The sequence below is a fragment of the Dromiciops gliroides genome, chromosome 1, assembly GCF_019393635.1.
Source record: "Dromiciops gliroides isolate mDroGli1 chromosome 1, mDroGli1.pri, whole genome shotgun sequence".
Taxonomy (NCBI): Eukaryota; Metazoa; Chordata; class Mammalia; order Microbiotheria; family Microbiotheriidae; genus Dromiciops; species Dromiciops gliroides.
Window position 1 is genome coordinate 75,404,820 of NC_057861.1, and position 22,538 is coordinate 75,427,357.

At 42.1% G+C, this 22,538-nt stretch overlaps 1 protein-coding gene and 1 pseudogene across 1 annotated transcript; both read left to right on the forward strand.

Moving 5' to 3' along the window:
* The first annotated feature begins 244 nt into the window (after positions 1-244).
* On the forward strand, positions 245-8,922 carry LOC122736109 (myelin-oligodendrocyte glycoprotein-like). Its single transcript, XM_043978140.1, has 5 exons — positions 245-326; positions 723-1,064; positions 6,290-6,406; positions 6,956-7,093; positions 8,498-8,922. The coding sequence occupies exons 1-5, from the start codon at positions 245-247 to the stop codon at positions 8,608-8,610; spliced, it is 792 nt and encodes a 263-aa protein (XP_043834075.1). The 3' UTR covers positions 8,611-8,922.
* A 1,950-nt stretch (positions 8,923-10,872) lies between these two features.
* On the forward strand, positions 10,873-12,383 carry LOC122745704 (annotated as a pseudogene).
* The last annotated feature ends 10,155 nt before the right edge of the window (positions 12,384-22,538 follow it).

The window sequence follows — 22,538 nt, forward strand, 5'->3', positions numbered from 1 at the left end:
TAATCACTTGTGGGGGAATGTAGTAGAGGAGATTCTTATTGGGATATATGTTGGTGTAGATGACCTCAGAATTCCTGTCCACCACTGGTATTCCTTGGGGTTTTCTTTTTAGAAATCCTATAGGTTCCTGAAACCATAATTGATGCCACTGTGACTCCCCCGATCCCTTATTCCCATTCTTGTCATTGACTATGCTTCCCTCATGCTTCCTCATGCTTCCTTCTATCTTTCTCTCCTAGGTGTGATGGATTTAATCAATCTCTCAGCACACTTATTTGGTTTCCTAGGCCCCATTCTCCTCCTTGAGATCCCCACTTTGGCCTCAGGTATGAATATTTGTTTTCCAGTGTCTTGTAGTGGATTTCCAAGGATTGAGGGATGAGGCTGATGAGATTCTATCCCCACCTGCAACATTGTCCATTTCTCCAATGCCTGATACCTCCACCACTCTCTTCTCATATCACTTTCAGGGGTTTTCACTAGTTTCCCTTTCTCTCCCTTCTGGGGACTTCTCAATACCTTCATCATCTTTATTTTCCTTCCCTTCATTCTTCCATGGGATCTCTTTCATTCTCCCTTCGCCTCCTCCTTCCTCATTTTCTGTTTTCCATCCCACTTGGGAACACCATTCTTCTCACCTATCTATACCATGAAGGCTAGCCTCTTGCTTCTGCTGTGTTCCTCTCTGAGTCCTGGTATCTTCTTCCCAACTGACTGAACAGGGAAGTTCTCAGTGATTGGACCTACAGGACCCATCCAGGCCTCAGTAGGAGAAGTTGCAGAGTTGTCATGTCACCTCTCTCCAGCACAAAGTGCAGAGCACATGGAGGTGATCTGGTTCCAGTCAACTCGAGTGGTGCATCTCTATCAAAATGGGGAAGATCAATTCGGAGACCAGGACCCTGATTACCAAGGAAGGACAGAGTTAGTGAGAGATTCTTTCTCTAGTGGGAATGTCACTCTGAAGATACGGGATGTGAGACTCTTGGATGAAGGAAGCTACAAATGTCATTTTGAAAATGGTTTTCATCAAGAGGAAGCTGATGTAATGCTAAAAGTCTCAGGTGAGGAGCAGGGGCCTGAATTGGGATGATAGGGTGCAGTATGCTTTCTTCCCAACTGGGTACTTACTCTCCTGCCAAAGAAATAATACATTTGAGAATTAATTTGCTAAGGGATGGATGATGGAAGGAAAGCCAAGTCCATAAGTCAACAAAAAACTTGTTAAACCCTTGCTATGTGCCAATCCCTATGCTGATATTACAAATAATAGCAAAAAGAAAGAGCCCCTGCCCACATGGAGCTTATACTCCAATAAATTAAGACAACACATAAAGGAAAATGAACATAGAAGAGGGGGAGTGAAGGTAATCCACATGGGACCATGGTGGAAATAGAAGTCATTGCTGAGGGCCTGGGACCACATAAACCAGGAGGAGAAATTTTGAGTAGTTTCCAGAGGGTAGGTTTCTTGGAGAAAAAAATAAGAATCAAGAAAGTGAAAAGAATTAGAGGACAAGCAGGTGGAGGAGAAAGGAAAGGTTGTAAATGGTTGAACATCACTTTCTCCTGGCCAATTTCCCATCTACATTCCCCTGATGACCCCCTTCCCCAGACCACAGAAGACCAGCACATGCAGTTCAATTCATAGCTAGCAGCACATAAAGGCCACAGGAAACCAGTACTTCCTAAACTTTTCTGAACAGAGAACATGTTGGGCTTTAAAGTACTTTTAAAATATTGGACTGAATCCAGAAATGCTGATACTAGAATACTTGGGACATGGGTTGGTAATGAAAGAAATCAAGCCAGTTTGTAAGCTCTTCTCACATAATAAGCATGTAACTTATTCGTTATTTCATAATTAATCATTAGAGGGGAAATATTGATTGTACTGAAGTAATTGTCAGGCATTAACTTATTATTATTCACTAACTAGTTTTCAAAGAAAATAGTTTGGGAAATAGCCATAAATAGAATATATCCAGATTTAATCAAAATATTTGATAAAGTTTCTCAGAATCTGCCCAGGGTCAAGCTGAAGAAATGTGGGATGAATGATAGGCCAGCTCCTTCTTGGGACTGACCCAGAAGACGTTGGCCTTGGGCCCTAGAAGTTTCACTTTTCACTACCTTGTTCATCTTCCTTGATATCTAAATCACAACTCAAAGTACTAAGTCTCCTGAACTTAAATGGCTCCAATCCTTCTTGACACCTGGATCCTGAGATTAGTCTCACCATATTCCCTTCTTTGGCCATTGCCACCAGAACTCATAACAGTACGCCCTGGCCTACTATAATCCCCACTTCCTTTCCTATTTATTCCTTGCTCACCCTTCAGGCTACAGGAATGGATCTTCAGGTATTTGCGGAGAAAAGGCAGGTAAATGCATAAATTCAGAAATATTAATCGAAAAGAAATTGATGCAGTCCCCAATGGGATGGATGTTCTCTGACTTCCTAGATATTCTAGCTACACTAGTTACTCATAGGCTAATTGTGATGCAAACCTGCTCTTCCTTTCCACTTGCCCAGTTCTAAACACCTCTCCCTAAACAAAACTGACCTCATGGGAGGCGTCTCTAAGTTAGAAAAATCATGTGCCTTCTGAAAGAAAGGTAGTGACGTGTGGGAGAGTAAAAAAGGCTGCAAGACCCCCCCCCAAACCCTAGATCTGGGCCAGAGGAAACTGAGGGCATGAGATTCCCCTCACTGCTGTGTTTTGGTGGGGTTATATTGTAGGTGAAAAAGCTAAGCCTGTATTGGTTTTCTGGATGATCCTCTTCATTGCATACATAGCTGTCTTCTGGGTGCTGACATTTTGCTTTTTCACATGGCTCATCCTACGATACCAAGGTAACTATGAAGAGAAATTGGGGTAAGGGCATTCTTTCCAACCCATCATATTGTTCTGGGCAAAGAGGGCATGATTTTTGGAACCCTGAGAGTCCTGGGAGCCTGACCTTTACTAGGCTCTGATCACTTACTCCAAAGCACTGCCCCCAGTATCCCTGTGGCCAAAATCTCAAAAAGGGTCATTCTGAAAATGCCCATTCTTGGGTACCCTTGGTTCTCCTGTGCAAACTTATAACCTTATGACATCATTGACTCTGGTCAGATAGAAAACTTTAAGAGGAGGGGGCATTCATATCCATTCCAAACATCTATACTGAGCAGATCTGCCTACTGTGGGCAAAGTTTTGCGAGAGCCTGCTAGAAATACTAATAGCTTCTTACTTACCTTTCCTCAGTCCTAATCCCCTATGCTAGGGGGAGAGGTAGAAGTCTAGAAAAAAAAACATCTTTGACTCCTTAATTCAATTCAATTGATTTCAGGTCACTAAGCATTTATTAAAATTTATTTTATACAGTGTTATGCTCTGGGGTGAGGGAGAAGCAAAGGTTAGATAAAACACAATAATCCCTGTTCTCGTGGAGCTCACAGTGCAATAGATGTGTGAGGCATGTAAATAGGTAACTAAGAGATGAATGTAGTGCTTGTGACTTCCCCTCCCTCATGTAGGATCCCAAAAAAAGCTACATTTAATTAAGGTTATTCTGGGTTAACACTCATTCAAAACAGTAATAGCTGATGAGTTCCTACCAATGTGTTTGGGTTTTTGTCCAGCCAATCAGAGGACACAATTCAACATTTGCCATAGAACATTCTCCCCATAAATAGAGGCCACATCCTCCCACAAATATCATTGGAGAGAGCAAACACAAACATGAGGGATCCATATATGGTGAATACATATTATGTACACCACAGGTCCCCTCATGTCTTCTGGTGATATCATTGTATCTCAAAAGGCCTAATCATCAGTGGGAAAGGTACTTCACTGGGTTAACTGGGTTCGCTACTCACTTACTCCAATACCATTGTTAGATCTCTGGACTCTGCTGTTCCAGCCATATGGTCTTCACTGGTCTATTGGTCTACTAAGTCTCAGTGTTTCTTTCTTCTGGGTATTACTGCCTAATCTGATCTTTTGGACTCCTAAGGGCCAACCAAGCCCTCAAGCTTCAGGCCGCTAGGCTAGAGTGGCTAGAATCTCTCCCTGACAAGAGGTTATGGCTCTTTACTCATAGTTGCTATACCCAAATCACTTAAAATCCAGGTAATCTCCCCAGGCTGAAATGAGGTTTTTTCCTTTTTCAGTTCTATGTCTGCACAAAAAGCAAAACCTTCTGTCAGAGAGAGCTATCTAACTGTGGCTTCTGACAGGCTTTTATACCTTCCCAAGACCATCTCTGGTTTAACTGCAAAGGCATTTGAACCAGGACAATAGGTAACCTAAGAAGACGAAGTGAGTATTCTCTGTCCACCCAGCCTAATTCCTGTCTTTATTATCCATAGTGGACAACAGCAGAGTCTTAGTGCTTTGATACTTATGAAACAATAAGCATTTATTAAGCACCCACTATGTGTCAGGCACTGTGCTAAGTGCTGGGGATACAAGAAGAACAAACATTCCCTCTCCTTGGAGAATTTATAATGTAATAGAAGAAAACAATACAAAAAAGGAAGCTGAAAGGTAGGGAGGCACCAGAGGGTACCTAGTGTGGGGTATGAGGATGATGATGGTGGTAGAATGAAAATCAAGCAGAGTTGCTGGAGCAAATGAAAGAATAGTTGGGATTTTGAACCCTCTATAAAAGGGGGATATGGGAGGAATTTTTTCCGCTTTTCTCCAGGCCCCTCAGCAAAGACACAGAAGTACCTGAAGGTCCTGATTAGGTTGAGTAGCAAAGGTATAATAATCTCCATGATGATGGATATACTCAGTGTTTAGCAGGTGGAACCTTCACTCTCCTTATTCAAGGAAAGAAATAATGAATTCAGTGGAGAGATTTAGGAGAAAAGATCCATGTGAAATCTGAAGAATAGATCATTTTCCAGAGAATAGCAGATAGAACAGATAAAGTGAATAAAGGCATGGAGATGAGAGAGGGAGGGATGAAGAGAGATGATACAGAGTGGTCCACTTTGTCTGTTATCCACAGTGCCTGAAGAGGTGATATAAGATAGAGCTGGACAGATGGACCAGAGCAGACTGTGAAAGGCTTGCATCAGCAGCAAGTGATGCCTTATTCTACCATCAGGAGGAGTCACCAGACGTTTTTGAGGAGAATGAGATGATCTGAGCATCCCATACAAAAGCTTACATGGCAGCTGTATGAAGGATGAATTTGCAGAGCAGGAGGGACTGGAAGCAAAAAGCTGGTGGTGATTCTCTTATGTCATTTTCCCCTTAAGATGATCTGTTTAGAATCTGTTTTATCATAAGACAAAGATACAACTCATAGGTACAAGATGCTGGAATTCCTTTTCTCCCATTTGAAGCTTACTCAGGAAGAGACCTTTTAGCTTGGTGAATCTGGGTCTAAATTATCATCAGCCCCTGGATGATGCTAGGGCACTGGAAATAAAATGGGAAGCTCCAAATCCTCCAAAGCCATCAAATCCTCTTTGATGGTAACAAGGTCTTCCTCTAACCAAAGGAAGAATGAAGACAGGTGTATGAAAGAGACCTGGCCATGACTGAGGATAAAATGTGCCCTCCCCTATAGGTGGCTCCTCCTCAAGGATTTTACAAGAAATCCATATTTCCTCCAATATCTATAATTCCCTTATTCCAGCTAATTTTACACAGGACCCAGGGGACATGATGGAATCCTTTTTTCAACTGGAACAGGACTCCTCTCTAGTGTCATTTTGCTTTATCAGATAACTTTTCCAGACTTACACCCTGAATCTAAGGTGGTGTGATGGAATTGATTGGTTAGACATTGTTATTAATCAGGCCCACCTTTACATTGGAAAGAAAATTAACAAGAGTAAAAGTTATAGCTCTTCCCTAGGTCTCACAGAATCTCTCCAGCATAGTAGAGTATGAGGGGTAGCTCAGTTTGCTCTCTTCTATTTCCCAGGCTTCTCCACAAGGGCATCTTATCCACAGGGCCAGCTTTGCTCAGTCTCAGGACTTCCCCTATGTCCTACTGCTAGAGCTCAAGAGACTTCTTCTCTTGGAGTTTTCTCTTCCTTCTTGCTTTTTAGTAAGACAGGTTCTGATGCACACAGGAACCTAAGGTGACTCTTCAGGGGCTCAGAGATAGTGAAGATTCCCCTTTACATACATTTCCCTATATATCATGGAGCTCATTTCCATTACAGCATCATCCTTCTTCATCTAGGATGTCCCAGTATTTTCTATAGGTTATGGGACTGTGTTCAGAGGGACCCAAGGTTCACAGTCGTGTGCTGGGACTGGGGAATTCTTTCAGAATATCTTACCCGGACCAGTCCCTGGATGTGGGAAATAAATGGCATCCTGGTTGTATCTTGGGGATTTGAAATTGGAATTGCCATGTATTTCCTCTGGATCCTGCTAAGATGCCAAGGTAAGAAAGTATGGGTACAAGGATGGGTTCAAATTATGGGGTGGTGGGGGCAGCTAGGTGGTGCAGGGGATAGAGCACCGGCCCTGGAGTCAGGAGTACCTGAGTTCAAATCCGGCCTCAGACGCTTAACACTTACTAGCTGTGTGACCATGGGCAAGTCACTTAACCCCAATTGCCTCACTAAAAAAAAAAACAAATTATGGGGTGGTATTCAAGCTCAGTTGCCTCCCTCCCTAGACCCTGAGTCTCCCTGCATCCCTGGCCTCTGAGTACCTCTACAAGTCTCCATTGTGGACCCACCACTTATCTGAAGTCTTCCTTAGAGATGGGATCAAGGGGCTGAGCATGGATGGACTCTTAGAAAACACAGAGTGTCAGGCAGTGCCATAGCTCCAGGCTGGCTGGGGGCCTGGGAGACCTCAACTCACTGGTGGGAGGAGGGACAGAAACCTTCAGCCCCAGCCCACCTAGATTTAGGGCTGCTGGGCAGGGAAGGCCAAGGGCTTACCCTGGCCAAGCTGCAGCTGATGGGTCCCAGCTCTTCTGCAGGGTTTTCTCACACGCAAGAGTCTGACAAGTTAGACTGGATGGACTGGGTGACCTTTCTGATCTCACTTTTCCTGCCATGGAGAATGGCCGTGACCCTTCTTACCCTGTTCAAAGGACTGTGCTGCTGCCCCATCAAAGGTAATCCCAGATACTCCCAGCTGTCCATCCAGGACCTGGCCTACCTGTGTCCAATAGGGAGCTGTGGAAGGACTGGAGGCCTGGAGTTTGCTTTTAGTGCAGGGGTGGGTGGGGGTGAGGAGGGCAAGGAAGATGGGCAACTAGAGCTGGAACTGGCGATATTTCTATTTGGGCTAAGCTGTGATGTTGAAGGGGATCTGACCTTGCAGGGAGAGAGAGAGAAAGAAAAGGCTCTTCTTGGGCCAGGATACATAGTAGGTACAATATTCAACCGGGGCAGTCCTCAGTACATGTGTGAAGGAAGATGAGTCCTGCAGTGGGGTTGGGGAGGAGGTCCCCCAGGAATGTGCAGCCAGTGCCAATTAATTTCCCACAAGGAACAAAGGGACAGTTCTATTTATATTAAGTGAAGGGAAGGACCCTTGGGGATAAAATCTCTAGGAACTTCATGAGTTGTGTGGGGCCCTTGAAAGATTAGGAGTCTGTTTAGAGTTTGGCTAGGTGGGGGGTGGGGAGGGGCAGGAAAAATCCAGAGTTCAGTTTCTTTCTCTGTCTCTTTGTCTCTGGACCTGTTTCTCTATTTCTCATTCCTGCTTTCACTCCTTCCTTCAGTCCTTCCACACATCTCCTTCTTTCTTGATCTCTCCTTCCTCCTTCCCCTATGCCTCACTATCCCTTCTCTCTGTCTCTTTCCCTCCTTCCCATTTCCCTCTTTTTCAACTCTCATTTTTCCTCTCTGTTCTCCTTCACTTCTCCCTGCCTATGCATCCCCCATTTTTCACTCTATTTTCTCAGAATCCACATCCCTCATTGAGGTGAGCAACCCTGATTCAAGATAGACTGCCTTCTCTCCCTGGTTTTTAGTTCCAAGGAGGGGTGCAAAGGGTGAAAGACCATGATGCTCCTTTTTTGGCCACTGCTTCAGTCCTGCCCTTCCCTGCTATGCTCTCAAGCCCCTCTACCTCCCCTACCTGCCTGTGCCTAAATTTCAGTTAGAGGTTAGTGAAAATAAAGAAGTAATTTTTTCCCATCTAAGTTCATGGTGCCCTCTGAAAACCCTCCACAAACCCATTGAGGGTCCATTGACCCTGGTTGAAGAAGTAGTGATCCAGAGGCTAGTGAGATCCACCTGGCTTGGGCCTGCCATGTCAGGGTGCTGCTGCCAGTGGGCAGAAAGTGGTGCCAGCTAAGGCCACTAACGACCCTTCCCTAGGGGTAGTCACTACAGTTTCAGGTCACCTAGAACAGCACCCCAACAATGAGGTCCCAGTAGAACTGAAAGTGAGGTTTAAAGTGTCAATCAGTTCCCTCAAGGTCCACAGGCATCTTAGGAGCACAAACCTCAAACCCAGCAACCCCTCAACTCAGCCACCATCCTTGTCTCAAGAAACTTTCTCTCCCCAGATTGCTGCCAGGCTCCTGAAAGAAGCCCCAGCCCCATTCCAAAAAGTCTCTGCTCTGTGGATCCAATGGCTGGCTGTGGGACCACACAGGCAGGCTTGGAGGATGGCCTCTGACCTTGAAGAGAGTGAAAAGCCTCTCCCCATGTGCTTTCCTGATGTCATGGAAGGCAGTTAACAAAGAACCTCTGAGGTACCACCTCATACCTATCAGATTGGATAACATGACAGAAAAGGAAAATGACAAATGCCGCAGGAAATGTGGGAAAATAGGGAGAGTGATGCACTGTTGATGGAGCCATGAACTGGTCCAACCATTATGAACAGCAATTTGGAACTAAACCCAAAGAGCTATAAAACTATGTATATCCTTTGATGTAGCAAAACCACTATGAAGTCTCTATCCAAAAGAGATCAAAGGAAAAGGAAAAGGACCTCTATGTATGAAAATATTTATAGCAGCTCTTTCAGTGGTGACAAAGAATTGGAAACTGAGGGGGTGTCCATCAATTGGGAAATGGATAAATAAGTTGTGGTATGTGATTGTGATGGAATACTATTGTGCTATATGAAATTTTGAGCAGGATGTTTTCAGAAAATCCTGGAAAGATTTACATGAACTGAGGCTGAGTGAAGTGAGCAGAACCAGGAAAACACTGTAGACAGTAACAGCAATGTTGAAGGGGGCATCTAGGTGGCACAGTGGATAAAGCACTGGCCCTAGATTCAGGACGACCTAAGTTCATATTCAACCTCAGATACTTGACACTTACTAGCTATGTGACCCTGGGCATGTCATTTAATCCTCATTGCCCCCCCCCAAAAAAAATAATAATGTTGAAAATTGTTTTCAATACATAATTGGAAAAAATAATATGCTATTTACATTTTTTAAAACTGTGTATCTTTTGACCCAGAAATAGCACTACCAGGTCTGTATGCCAAAGAAATTAGATAAAAAGGAAAAGGACATATGTGGACAAAAATATTTTTATCAGCTATTTTAGGAGTGGAAAAGAACTGGAAATTGAGGAAATGTCCATCAATTGAAGAATGGATGAACAACTTGTGGTGTGTGATTGTGATGGAATACTATTGTGATGTAAGAAATGACAAACAGGATGGCTTCAGAAAGATTTATGTGAGCTGATACAAAGTGAAGTGAGCAGAACAAGGAGAACATTGTACACAGTACTATCAATATGTCAACAGTGATTAATTGTGAAAGACTGATGAATGAAATTATTCAAGGACTTGGGATAAAAAAGGTTATCAACATTAGAGGGAGAACTTTGTGAGCAGATTGAGCATACTTTTTTCACCATTATTTTTCTTGCTTTTTTGCAACAAAGCTAATATGGAAATACTATGCATGATTTCATATGTAGAATTGAAATCATATTACTTGCATTCTCAATGAGCAGGGGAGAGGCTGCAGAGAGGGAGAGAATTTGAAACTCAATTTTTTTAATGAATGCTAAAATAAAATATGTTTTTTAAAAAGAAGGAAAAGTTTCTATTGTGAGGAAACAGGATGAGTGACTCACTTGGCAGCATCCTATCATGGTTTCGCTAACTCACTAGATTAGGGGTCAAACTTAGGGATCTGACTCCAACTAGTAATACTGAAAGAGTGGCCTACTAGAGAGAATTTGAATGCATATTTCAGGGGATACCCTGTCATGCATGATATAGAGATGGAGGCTTACCCTTCAATTAATACCCTTCCCCTTCTTATGCAAAGGGTCCTAAAAACAGTAGAGAAGGAGATGTGGGACTTGGAAGGACTTACCCTCTCCAGTAGTTCCTGGGGATTTTCCTATAGTGTTTCTCCCCATGGGGAAGAAATGAAGATCACAGATTTAGAGGATTTAGAGACTGTAGAAGCTAGCTGGTCCAATGGCCTCATTTTCCTAAAGGAATTGAATCCTAGAAAGGTTAAGTGACATGTCTAAGATCATGCATGTAGTAAGTGATAAAGGCAAAATTTGAATCCAAGTCTTCTGATTCCAAAGGCAGTGCTCTTATCACTATAGAACATTGCCTCTCTGCCCAAGTATATGAGAACTAAAGGAGGCTAAATGTCCTCCCTATACTAGGTGCCCAATAAATGACCTAGACCCTTAAATCTGGGTAAATGTTATTGGCAGGTGAGTGAACCCCTGCTACCTATGTGACCTTAGGTAGGTCATTTACCATTTTGGGGTCTCAGTTTTCCTCATCTGTGGGTTAGCTAAAATAATCTCTAAAGTCCTCTCTGGCTCTCAATCCTGTGCCTATGGCCCCATTAAACACCCTCTCAGTCCAGCAAGAGGTACTGTTCTCTCCTGCAGACTAAAAAATGCCACTGCTTCTTTTCAAAGACTATTCTATCACCCCATGGAGAGGTATGAGAAAATGAGCCACATTTTATATGTATGATGTAGGCATGGGTGACAATCCAACTCAAACAGTAGGCTTCCCAAATAGTGTGGTATTGCTGGGTCAGAGAGTATAGGCAGTTTAATAACTCTTTAGGCATAATTCCAGTTGTTCTCCAAAATGGTTCAATTTCAACTCTGACCTTTGAACCATTCACACAACAAAGTTAAAATACAACATACCCAAGCATTCATTTGGGTGACCAAAAGTGAACTCTCTGGAGAATGAGGTAAAGAGCTAGAAAAATCCCTTTCCCCCATTCTCACAATTGACAGCAGAGAAAGGAAAATTCAAATCAGCCTGCTGCTTTCCTGTTGTTGTTCATCCTTCATTCTTGAAGAGTGCCAATGACATCAGGAGGGTGATGTCTTGACTTGTAAGTGAATTGGATTTAAGTGAGGCAGAGCTGTGCAAAGTCATCAGCCTCATTCTCTCCTCTAGATTCATCAGACAAGTGGCAAGTGGCAAGATATAAGTCAAGATGACTGGTGATGGCCCACACTGCATTGGAAATAAAGATAATGAGAGAGGGGGAGGGATCCCAAACATCAGGATATGATGGTAGATATGGCCCAGAAACATAGCTACGTGGGGTATGAGGTCCAGAGCAATAGAGGTATCACATGGAGAAGATCTGACACCATGCTATCCACAAGGAGCTCTGTGTGGTCCGTGAAGAATATCCTGTGCTTCTCACAGAATTATCCCTGAATCCCAAAGCCAACAGAGGAAAGGCAACATGAATCATGTTTGAGACCTTCAGAACCCCACCCATGTATGTTGCCATCTAGAATGTACTGACCCTATGTGACTCTGGTCATACCCCTGCTATTGTACTGGACTCTGGTGATGGTGTGGTCCATATTGTCCCCATCTATGATGGTTATGACCTTCCCCATGTCATCTTCCATCTGCATCTAACTTGCCATGATCTGACAAACTACTTTATGAAGATCCTGACCAAGAGAGGGTACAGTTTCATTACAACACTTGAGAGGGAAATTGTGACATCAAGGAGAAGCTGTATTACACAGCCTTAGACTTTGAACAGGTAATGACCACTGCTGCATCTAGCTTTTCTCTGGAAAAGAGTGATGAGCTCCCTGATGGTCAGGTTATCAACACCGTTAATGAGAGGTTCACATGGCCAAAAGTTCTCTTCCAACCTTCTTTCTTAGGAATGGAATCCTGTGGAGTCCATGAAACTACCTTCAAGTCAATCATGAACTATGATGTTGACATCAATACAGATTTGTATGCCAATACCATATTGTAAGGTGGTACCACCAAGTATCCAGGCATTGCTGAGAGGATGCACAATGAAAATCAAGATCATTGCCCCACCTGAGTGCAAATATTCTGTCTGGATTAGAGGCTCCATCCTGGCCTCTCTTTCCACTTTTCGGCAGATGTGAATCAACAAGCAGGTGTGTGGCAAATATGGGTCCTCTATTGTCTACCACAAATGATTCCAAATGAACTGTTTATTTTTTTATGGGTGGTATTTTTTGTTAATTGCTCCCAAAAAAAGAAATTAGATTGGCATTGTTTCATCCATCCATCCATCCATCCATCTCTCTCTCTCTCTCTCTCTCTCTCTCTCTCTCTCTCTCTCTATCTATCTATCTATCTATCCCTTTGTTTGTTTTGCCATTTAACTTGGGATTTAAAAACTGCAACAATCAAGCAGTCTAACTACATGGGAGGCAAACATCACCAAAGGTCAACAGGGTGTTTTTAGGATTCTGGTTGTACATTTGGTTTGGGGTTTTTTTTAATAGTCACTCCAAATATTGTATAATGCATTGTTTCAGGGATTTACTTGCCTCTCTGAAGGCTACCCTGCTCTATACAAAAGAGCTACTTAACATAAATCTAGAAAAGGAAGAGAGAGAGAGAGGAGGCAGTAGTATTGCTTACATGTAAATTAAGTAATCCTAAAAGAAAATATTTGTATCTTCCACCTTAATACTTGTTCTTTTTTTAATTATCAGAGACATAATGGCCCTGCCAATTTCTCACCACCACCCAGGGATGTTTTTTTTAAATGAACAAGTATATATGCACACATGTGTATATATATATATATATATATATATGTATATATATATGTGTATGTGTGTGTGTATTTTTAATTTTCAGATCCATAATGGCCCCCTAACCCACACTCACACTACTGGACAGCTGATCTGGCCTCAGACACTTAACAAGCTTGTATGATCCTGGGCAAGTCATTTAACCCTATTTGCCTCAGTTCCTCATCTGTAAAATAATCTGGAGAAAGAAATGGCAAACCACTCTAGTATCTTTGTCAAGAAAACTCCAAATGGGTCATGAGGAGTTGGACACAACTGAGAATGACTAAACAATAAAATTCTTCCTGGTAGTTCCATGAGATTGGTGCAAGTATATAGAAGAGGGAAGGAATTTTACCTGTACGCTGACTTAGGACAAGTTATATAAAAGTGTACATGTTTTTTTTAAAAAACTAGAGTTTGATCCAACAGCATTAGGTATTCCAACCTCTCAGAAGTATCCCTAGAACCCTCAGGAAGAGATGTAGCTAACTGCCCTCTGGGGGACTTGACTTGCCAGTGGGAGTAAGAGTATAAGGATAAGAACTAGCACCTCCACCCCACTCCCTGCCAATATCCCCTAGAGTTTATATGTCACATACAAATCTTTCCAAGCATCTCTATATTTTTCATATTCATTGTTTCTTACCAACTGGCTTTTTTGACTTTCTTCCTTTCATCTTTGTTTCCTCTCTGTTCCCTCAGGCATTTCATGATTTCTGTAGGCTTTCTCAGCTCCCCCAGCCTTCCTGGTCTGTGCTCTGATCCTTGAGACACTCCTCTATTCCCTTTACTCCCCCCAACTTCCTGCCCCTCGCTCAGCCTTCCTAGTACCCTGGTCTTTTCTGTCCCTTTGTCCTTCTCTTCATCTCCAAAGCCTCCTTCTTCATCATATCTCTCAGACTTCCCTCTGCTTTGGTCTTTTCTCTGCTCCTTCAGGTTTATTTCTTCCTGGCCAGACTTTGCTCAGATTCCCCTCCATCATAATATCCTCTCTCACTCTTCCTCTTCACCATCTTCCTGCCTCTCGCAGCCATGAAGGTCAAGCTGTGCAGCTTCAGCAGGTACAAGATCTACCCGGGTCACAGGAGGCACTATGCCCACATGGACAGGAAGGTTTTCCAATTTTTGAATGCAAAATGTGAGTCTTCATTCCAACATTACAGAAACTTACCCCCTGACACAGTACCCCACCTTCTTCCCACAGTTCAGCTGCAGTAATAGCCCCCACCCTCCTCCTCCCTTTAGCTCTAATCTTGGCACATGATCATGTGAGTTGATGGGAGTTAACTAGGAAGGGCTATGAATGCTAAAAGAAGCAGGGCCATCAGGGGTGGGAACCTGCTTCAGGGAACATTGGTTGCACCACTTCCCAATGACTGTCCCAATTCTATGTACCTGGGAAAGTCATGCAGATTCTGCTGCAAAAATTTTATTCTCAGAGCTAAGGAAAGGACCAAATATAAGGCTCTAATTATAGCAGATCAAATCTGAGTCAGATTGAGAAGAGGAGGAAGTTTTACTTGCTGGCACAAGGTCTCCTTCAGCCCCTAGTTGTAGTCATGTCCTTTTCCCCTTTCCAAGGCTATCATTGGAAGAACCATTGGAAGGACAGACCCTGAGCCTAAGCTCTCCCAGAGAGGGAGGTAAACCTGGTCTGGATTTTTTAAAATGAGCTTCCCAAGAATAGAATGGGTAGGAGCCATCAAACTCAACTAAAAAAAGGTGAGAGAGATTCGATTGGACAACAAGCTATATATGAGTCATTAATGTTATTGCAAATTAATGTTATCTTGGGATTCATTTAAAGAGGCATGGCTTCCAGGAATAATCACAGTCCCTCCCTACTCTGCCCTAGTTAGACCTCATCTGGAATATTGTATGTTCAATTCTGGGCAACATGTATTAAGATGGACATTGAAAAGTTGGAGAGGGTCTATAAAAAGGCAACCAGGATAGTGAAGAGTCTTGAATCTATGTCATGTGATGACTACTTGAAGGTACTGCTGGTGTTTAGTTTAAAGAAGACTTGGGGAGGCATGATACCATATTCCAATGTGCTTGGAGGCTGATGTTTAAGCCTCATCAAATGGATTTGAGGTGCAGAATGAGACATCTGTTTTTTGATGTAGACAATGTGGGAACTTGTTTTGCTTGACTACACACATACATACATACATATATGTATATATACAATGTATGTATATATAATGTGTATTTTTGTATATATGTGTATATACACACATATACATACATATATACTTGATACATAGTTTTAGGGAGGTTTGGGGATTGCTTTTATATTGGGAGGGGTGAAAGGGGGAGAAAACAAATTCTTGTTCACTGAAAAATAAAATGAAATGAAAGACTAAGCCTCATCAGAAAATAAAAAGTAGTTTTCAGGACTTTTAATGAGGCATTTTACACTTTATCTTGACTCTGCACTGTCCAAATGATACTCCTGGTGCATATATCTTGGTAAAATTTCAAGTCTTGGACCAATTTTCTTACCAGTGACCATCCCCTCCAAGTATTCTGGAGTAATTTCCAGGGAATCCTTTCCTGACAAAATTTAGCTATGTCTCAATGAAATCAAGGAAGGAAGGAAGGAAGGAAGGAAGGAAGGAAGGAAGGAAGGAAGGAAGGAAGGAAGGAAGGAAGGAAGGAAGGAAGGAAGGAAGGAAGGAAGGAAGGAAGGAAGGAAGGAAGGAAGGAAGAAGAAAAAAGAAAAGAGAGGAAGTAAAGAAAGAAGGAAGGAGGAAGGGGATGGAAGAAGGAAGAAAAGGAGGAAAGGAAAGAAAAGGGAAAGGGAGGAAGAAAGAGAAAGAAGGGAGGAAGGGAGGGAAGAAAAAAAGAAGGAAGAAGGGGAAAGGAAAAAGGGAGGGAAGTAAGGAAAAGAAAGGAAAGAAAGGAGGGAAGGGGAAAGAAGGAAAAGAGGGTGGGAAGGGGGAAGAAGTAAGGGAGTGAGGGAGGAATAGGGAAATAAGTAAGAGAGGGAGAAAAGGAAGAAGGAAGGAAAGCAGGGAGGGAGACAGAGAGAGAAGAAACAAGTATTTATTAATTACCTATTATGAGTCAGACACTATGCTGAGCACTTTACAAATATTATCTCATTTGATCCTCATAACAACACTGTGAGGTAGGTGCTATTATTATCCCCATTTTACTGTTGAAGCAATTGAGGCAGTTAGAGGTTAAATGACTTGCCCAATATCACACAAGTAGTAAGTGTCAGGGTTGAGATTTGAACTCTCGACCTTTAAACTTAGAGCCAGTGTTCTTTCCATTGTACTCTATCTTCTAACCTTATGGTCCTGTGTCATGTCTGTGGAGCTGCAGGGTCTCCTAAGTAGCTAGATAGCAGAGTAGAGAGAGTGCTGGACCTGGAGTAGGGAATTAGTCAACCCATCAATAACCATTTATTAAACACTGTGGTGTTTAAAAAGTTCAAGTGATAATTTGGGGTAATTTAATCATTTTGTTAAAAATGCCAACATGTAAAAAAAAATTTAATTTAAAAAAATAATGCCAACATATTTATTAATAAAAGGGTAGTCGGGGCAGCTAGATGGCGCAGTGGATAGAGCACCGGCCCTGGATTCAGGAGTACCTGAGTTCAAATCTGACCTCAGACACTTAACACTTACTAGCTGTGTGACCCTGGGCAAGTCACTTAAACCCCAATTGCCCCGCAAAAAAAATTAAAAATTAAAAATAAAAGGATAGTCATTTGGCCATCTCTCTTTTAGACTAAAGACAATTGTGGTGCTGGGCTCATGGCTTATATACCCATTAGAAGAGGGGTGATTACCAAGGATGGCAATCAACTCTGATTGGCTGACAATTAATGAAAGAATGAATTACAATGAGAGGATTCACCTGAACTTTCATTATATCATTTACTTTTAATTTATCCCCAGCTCTGAGCAATCTATTCAAAGGATTTATCTGCACCCAAACCTGTGTAGAGCAAAATGGCTTCCCCACTTAGGTGGAGACATAATAGAGATGGTCAGTTCAGCCTTCAGAGACTGAGGTCTTGAAATGAGGATAAAAGATAAAGGTGCAAATCTCAATCTCACCAAATCATTGGTTATAAATTATAATTTCTCTGGGGTAAAATATCTCACATAAAAGAATCAAGAAAAAGCTTATGGAATGGTGGGAGAGTTGGGGGAGGAGCAGGGGAGTGAATGAGCCTTACACTCATCAGAATTGGCTCAAAGAGGGAGTAACATACACACTTAAGTGGGTATAGTAATATATCTTGCCCTTGGGGAAATGGGAGGGGAAGGGGATGAAGGGGTAAGGGTGAAGGAAGGGAAGGAAGATTGGGGGAAGGAAAATCAGAAGCAAAACACTTTTGAGGAGGGATAGGGTAAAAGAAGATAGAAAATGGAGTGAATATCATGGGGAGTGAATAGGATGGAGGAAAGCACAGTTAGTAATAGTAATTGGGCGGGGGGCAGCTAGGTGGCATAGTGGATAGAGCACCAGCCTTGGATTCAGGAGGACCTGAGTTCAAATCCGGCCTCAGACACTTAACATTTACTAGCTGTGTGACCCTGGGCAAGTCACTTAACCCCAATTGCTTCACAAAAAAAAAAATAGTAACTGGGGGAAATTTTTGAAGCAGAGGCAAGAGCAATGTAAGATGAGAATGATGATGGTGGTGGTATTTACTTTGCTGGGCTATTGTGAAGAAAATTCTTTGTCAGGTATAAGGTACTATATAGATGTTGGCTATTATCATTGTTGCAATAACCAACCTCATGGGTGTTTTGTAAGGAAATCTCCCTTTAAAGTACCATATAAATGTAGTTTACTACATTAAAAAGATGAGCAGAATGTTATCAGAAAAACCTGGAAAGACTTACAGGAGCTAAAGCAAAGTGAATGAATGAATGAATGAATGATTAAATAAAGAGTAATAAATTCTCTCAGCATCTACTTTGTGCTAAGCCCTAGAGATACAAAAAAACACAAAAGAGAATCCCTGCCCTCAAGGAGCCTACAATCTAATAAGAGAGATAACATGAAAACAAATATATACAAAGCAAGCTAAATACAGGAAAAACAAGAAATAATTTGAAATGGACAGCACTGGAATCAAGAGAGATTAGGGAAGACCAAAGATCAAATCCTGTCTCAGATAGTTATTAGTTGTGTGACCCTGGACAAGTCACTTAAACCTCTGATTGCCTCAGTTTCCTCATGTGTGAAATAGGGATATTGATAGCACCTAACTCCCAGGGTTGTTGTGGGGATAAAATAATATTTGTAAAGTGTTTTGAAAACCTTAAATTTCTAAGTAAATTATAACAATCATTATATAAATAACTATTATTCTGCAGATGAAACCCCTCAGGGACACTTATAGAATCATAAGATTACATAGAAGGGACATTACAGGTTATCTAATCCAATCTCTCATTTTACAGAGTAGGAAACTGAAGCCCAGACAGTGACTTGCTCAAACTTACAAAGGTCATAAGTGAAAGAGGGAGCATTTGAACCCAGCTCCCTGACTTCAAGTCCAATATTCTTCCTGCTCTACAACATTACCTGATCCTTTTCTGTCCTCTGCCTAGTTCAACTCCAGTTTGCCATCTTCTGTTGTTCCATGGATCCCAAGGACTAGCCCTTGTGCTCCCTTTCAGTTCACACTCTCTCTAGCCTCTAACCCAATGATTCTCTCCACCTAGGTCTCCTAAGTAATTAGCTGTAGGCCTCCTCCTACCCATGAATCAACACATGGGCCTGTGGGCCAGTGAAGATGCCTTCCACAAGTAAGTTCTTACCATTGGTGCTGGTAGTCCAGGAAGTTTTGCTACATGCAGAAGTACCTGCCACCCATCTTGACTTAGGTTCTTTTCATATCTATCTAGGGTTTAAAATATAAAGCAATTCCTTTGCCATGTTTCATTTCCTTAATCGCAAATTTACTCATTTTCCCCCACCCAGAATTTAAGCTGAAGGCAAACCTCCAAGCAGGGTTTATGCCCATTTTGCATTATGATTTTTTATTTCCTTCACAACTTACTATAACCAAAAAGGAAAATATTAACTTCATAGCTTAAAATTCTATATGAAATTGGAATCACAAAGACATAGTATTCAACTTTAAGCTACTACATGACCCTGCTAAAGAGCTGAAGAAACTCCCCCTTTCTACTCCCCAGTTCTTAGCTCAGTATACCCTTGGTACCTGAGTAGCATCTCTGACTTCTCCCAAGGATAGCCATCCCACATTCCCAGCCCTGCCCTTATAATCTGTCCCAGCATCCTGCCAGGTTGTCTGGGCTCCATCAGGTTTTACTGGTGTTTCCAGTTTGACTGACACTACACCCAGCTTGCTTCCATGTACTATCTCTCTAGCATGCATCTCTAGCCTGGTGGACCATTCAGGCTCCTAAATGCATCCCCTCTCAAATTTGTGCTATCTGAAACTATAGTTTTGTAAAATATGGTAATTCATTCAAGCCCAGTGGAAATGTACAGTGTAAATTTGAAATATGCCACCACTTCAAGGCATTCATCATTGCCACTAATCTGGAGCCAGCTCTATACCATTCTCATTCTTTCTTGTGATGCCTAGTCCAGAAGCAGGAGGAAACACTTGTGGCCTGGCACAAACCCCAGTAATTTAAAAATGACAAAAATGATGCCTTCTTAGAGATGGATGAACCTTCTTGCTGGTAAACCCTATGGAGTTCTCATTTTTCATTTAGCACCTTCTAATTCCCCATCATTTTTGTCAATCCAATCTTGATGTTTGTGAGTGTTCTGACCCAGATGAGTAAATGAAGTGCTATACATCAAATCTCTGAAAGCTGCCCACTCCTTTTCTGCTCCACTGTTGCCAGCCATATGTTGGCTCAGCTTTTCCCAGTTAGCATGAACTGTTCCCACTTGGAAAAGTGCTTTAATCTGTTGACATTAAGTCTTCTAGTACTCATCTTGCCTTGGGGCTACTGATTTTGTTGGAATTTGAATATCTAGCTGGGAGAGGATAAGTCTCTGATCAGTCCACAACTCTGCACTACATATTGCCTGAATCACTTTCACATCCTGTCCACCTCTTCTCCTTACAGTGACATAGCCTATTAAATGTCAATGTTTGCAGCAAGAGTACATTCACACTTTTATTGCATTTACATAAATTGAAGACAGTATTGGTGATGAGAAGGTCATGAGATGCACAAGTCTTAAGTAGTAAGTGACCATTGCTGTTGCTGTTTCCAACCCCATTCCTCCCAAGGACTCCCTGCCATGTCTAGTGGTCTGTGCCTATTACTGCATTAAAGTCACCCAAAATTACAACCTTGTCCTCTTTTTGGCACATTGATGACAACGGTCTCCAGGTCTTTTTGACCTCATCAGGATTTGTCATGGTGGGAGCATACATACTGATGATGGTGGAATGGTGCTTTCCTGCAAGTGGCAATCACATTGTCATGAGCCTGTCCTTCACTCCTTTTGGTTAACATACAAGCTTGTTGACTAGATTTTTTTTTTTTGGTGAGGCAATTGGGGTTAAGTGACTTGCCCAGGGTCACACAGCTAGTAAGTGTCAAGGGTCTGAGGCTGGATTTGAACTCAGGTCCTCCTGAATCCAGGGCCGGTGTTCTATTCACTGCGCCACCTAGCTGCCCCTATGTTGACTAGATTTTAATTACAAAACCTACACCAGCTTCATGGTGTTCTCCTTGACCATGGCCACTCCAGAAGAATGTGTATCTTGCTTCAATTTGGTAAAGTGGCCTCTGTTTGAAAGTCTTATTTCATGCTATTTGGATGTGATACCTACTGAGTTCTGTCACAAAAAGAGGTGTTGGTCTTTCAGATCTACTGGAATTCATGTTGTCCATAAGTGTGCACACATTCCATGTAACAGTGATGAGTGGAATCATTTTTGCACATTTTTTGTTTTGACCACAGAGTGGGATTCCTAATGCTGTGGTAAGCATGCCAGGATTAGATAAAGCAGACAATTTTTATGACGCTTTTTCTAGCCCCTTCCTCATTTCAGGAGGTGAGTGGTACAGTCCTTAAAAGACACCCAGGGGGCCACCAAATCCCGCTGGTGTATGCTTCCAGTGAGAAGATAATCCTATGGACTGGGCCACCTGTATACAGGGTTGTGACTACAGCTCTAAGTATATCCACACCTGCTGCTTTATCACTTGCCTGTTGCCACAGGATTTTGATATAGGTAAAAATGGTATTGATCACGTTTTTATTCATGCATAAATTGGATTTAAGTGAAGCAGGATTGCCAAAACCATGGCTTCACTGTCTCATCAAAGTCCAGTTGCAAGACAAAGTCAAGACAACTGGTAGTGGATGAATTTGGCATCTTCAATGTCTAACCAAGCTCTAAATGCTCCACAGTGCCTGCTTCAAGTGTCTTCATGTCCATTGGAACAAATTGTTCTCATCTGCCCATTCCATTTGTGGAAGTCTTAATATGCCCTAACTCACTGAAGGATTTGAGACCCCTCAATCACCATCAACCTGGTTTAGCCCAACTACTGAAATGGTTTACCAGGGAATGGCCCCTGTGCAACCTATAGCTTTTTGGAGCCACAGATGAGAGTAGGGTGGATCAGGTGGACACCAAAGGTGGAAAGCATCCTTGAAAAGGGATTGGCAGCCCTCACACCAGAGGTTTCCCTGAAAACATCCTATACCTCTAAAATCATATTACTTAGGGAAAAAGGACTAGAGGAAGGAAGAGAATATCCAAAAAATTATTAAAATAAAGTGTACTTAAAAATTAAAAATAAGACTTATTGTAGAGAAAGGGGTAGATGCACTCACTTGACAACATCCCACCATGGTTTTCCCAACTCACTAGATTAGGGGTCAGACTCAGGGGGCTGACTCAAAATAGTAATACTAGAGCAGCGGCCAACTAAGGGAATTTGAACCTGTATTTCAGGAGACATTCTATAATCCTAAACTTGCCATATATAATAACATAGAGATAGAAGCTCACTCCTCATTTGATACCTTTCCCCATATTATACAAAAGGTCCTGAAAACAGTAGAGAAGGAGATGTGGGACTTGGAAGGATTTACCTTCTCCAACAGTCCTTGGGGATTTTCCTACAGTATTCCTCCCCATGAGGAAGAAGTGAGGATCATAGATTTAGAGGTATTAGAAACTTGAAGCCAGCTAGTTCAATGGCCTCATTTTCCAGGTAAAGAAACTGAGACCTAAAGAGGTTAAGTGACTTGTCTAAAATCATATGGGTAATAAGTGGCAAAGGCAAGATTTGAATCCAAGTCTTCTGATTCAAAAGACAGTGCTCTTACCACTACACAACAATGCCTCTCTGCCCAAGTAAATGAAAACTATAGGAAGCTAAATGCCCTCAATATACCATGTACCCAATAGATAACTTATTAGAGATGCTCTAGGCTCTGTTCAAAGCAATTTCACCTTTAAATCTGAGTAAATGTTAGTGGCAGTTGAGCTAACACCTTAAGATCATCTGGCACCAGGAAACCAGAGTTTAAGCCTTGGTTCTGCTACCTGCGTGA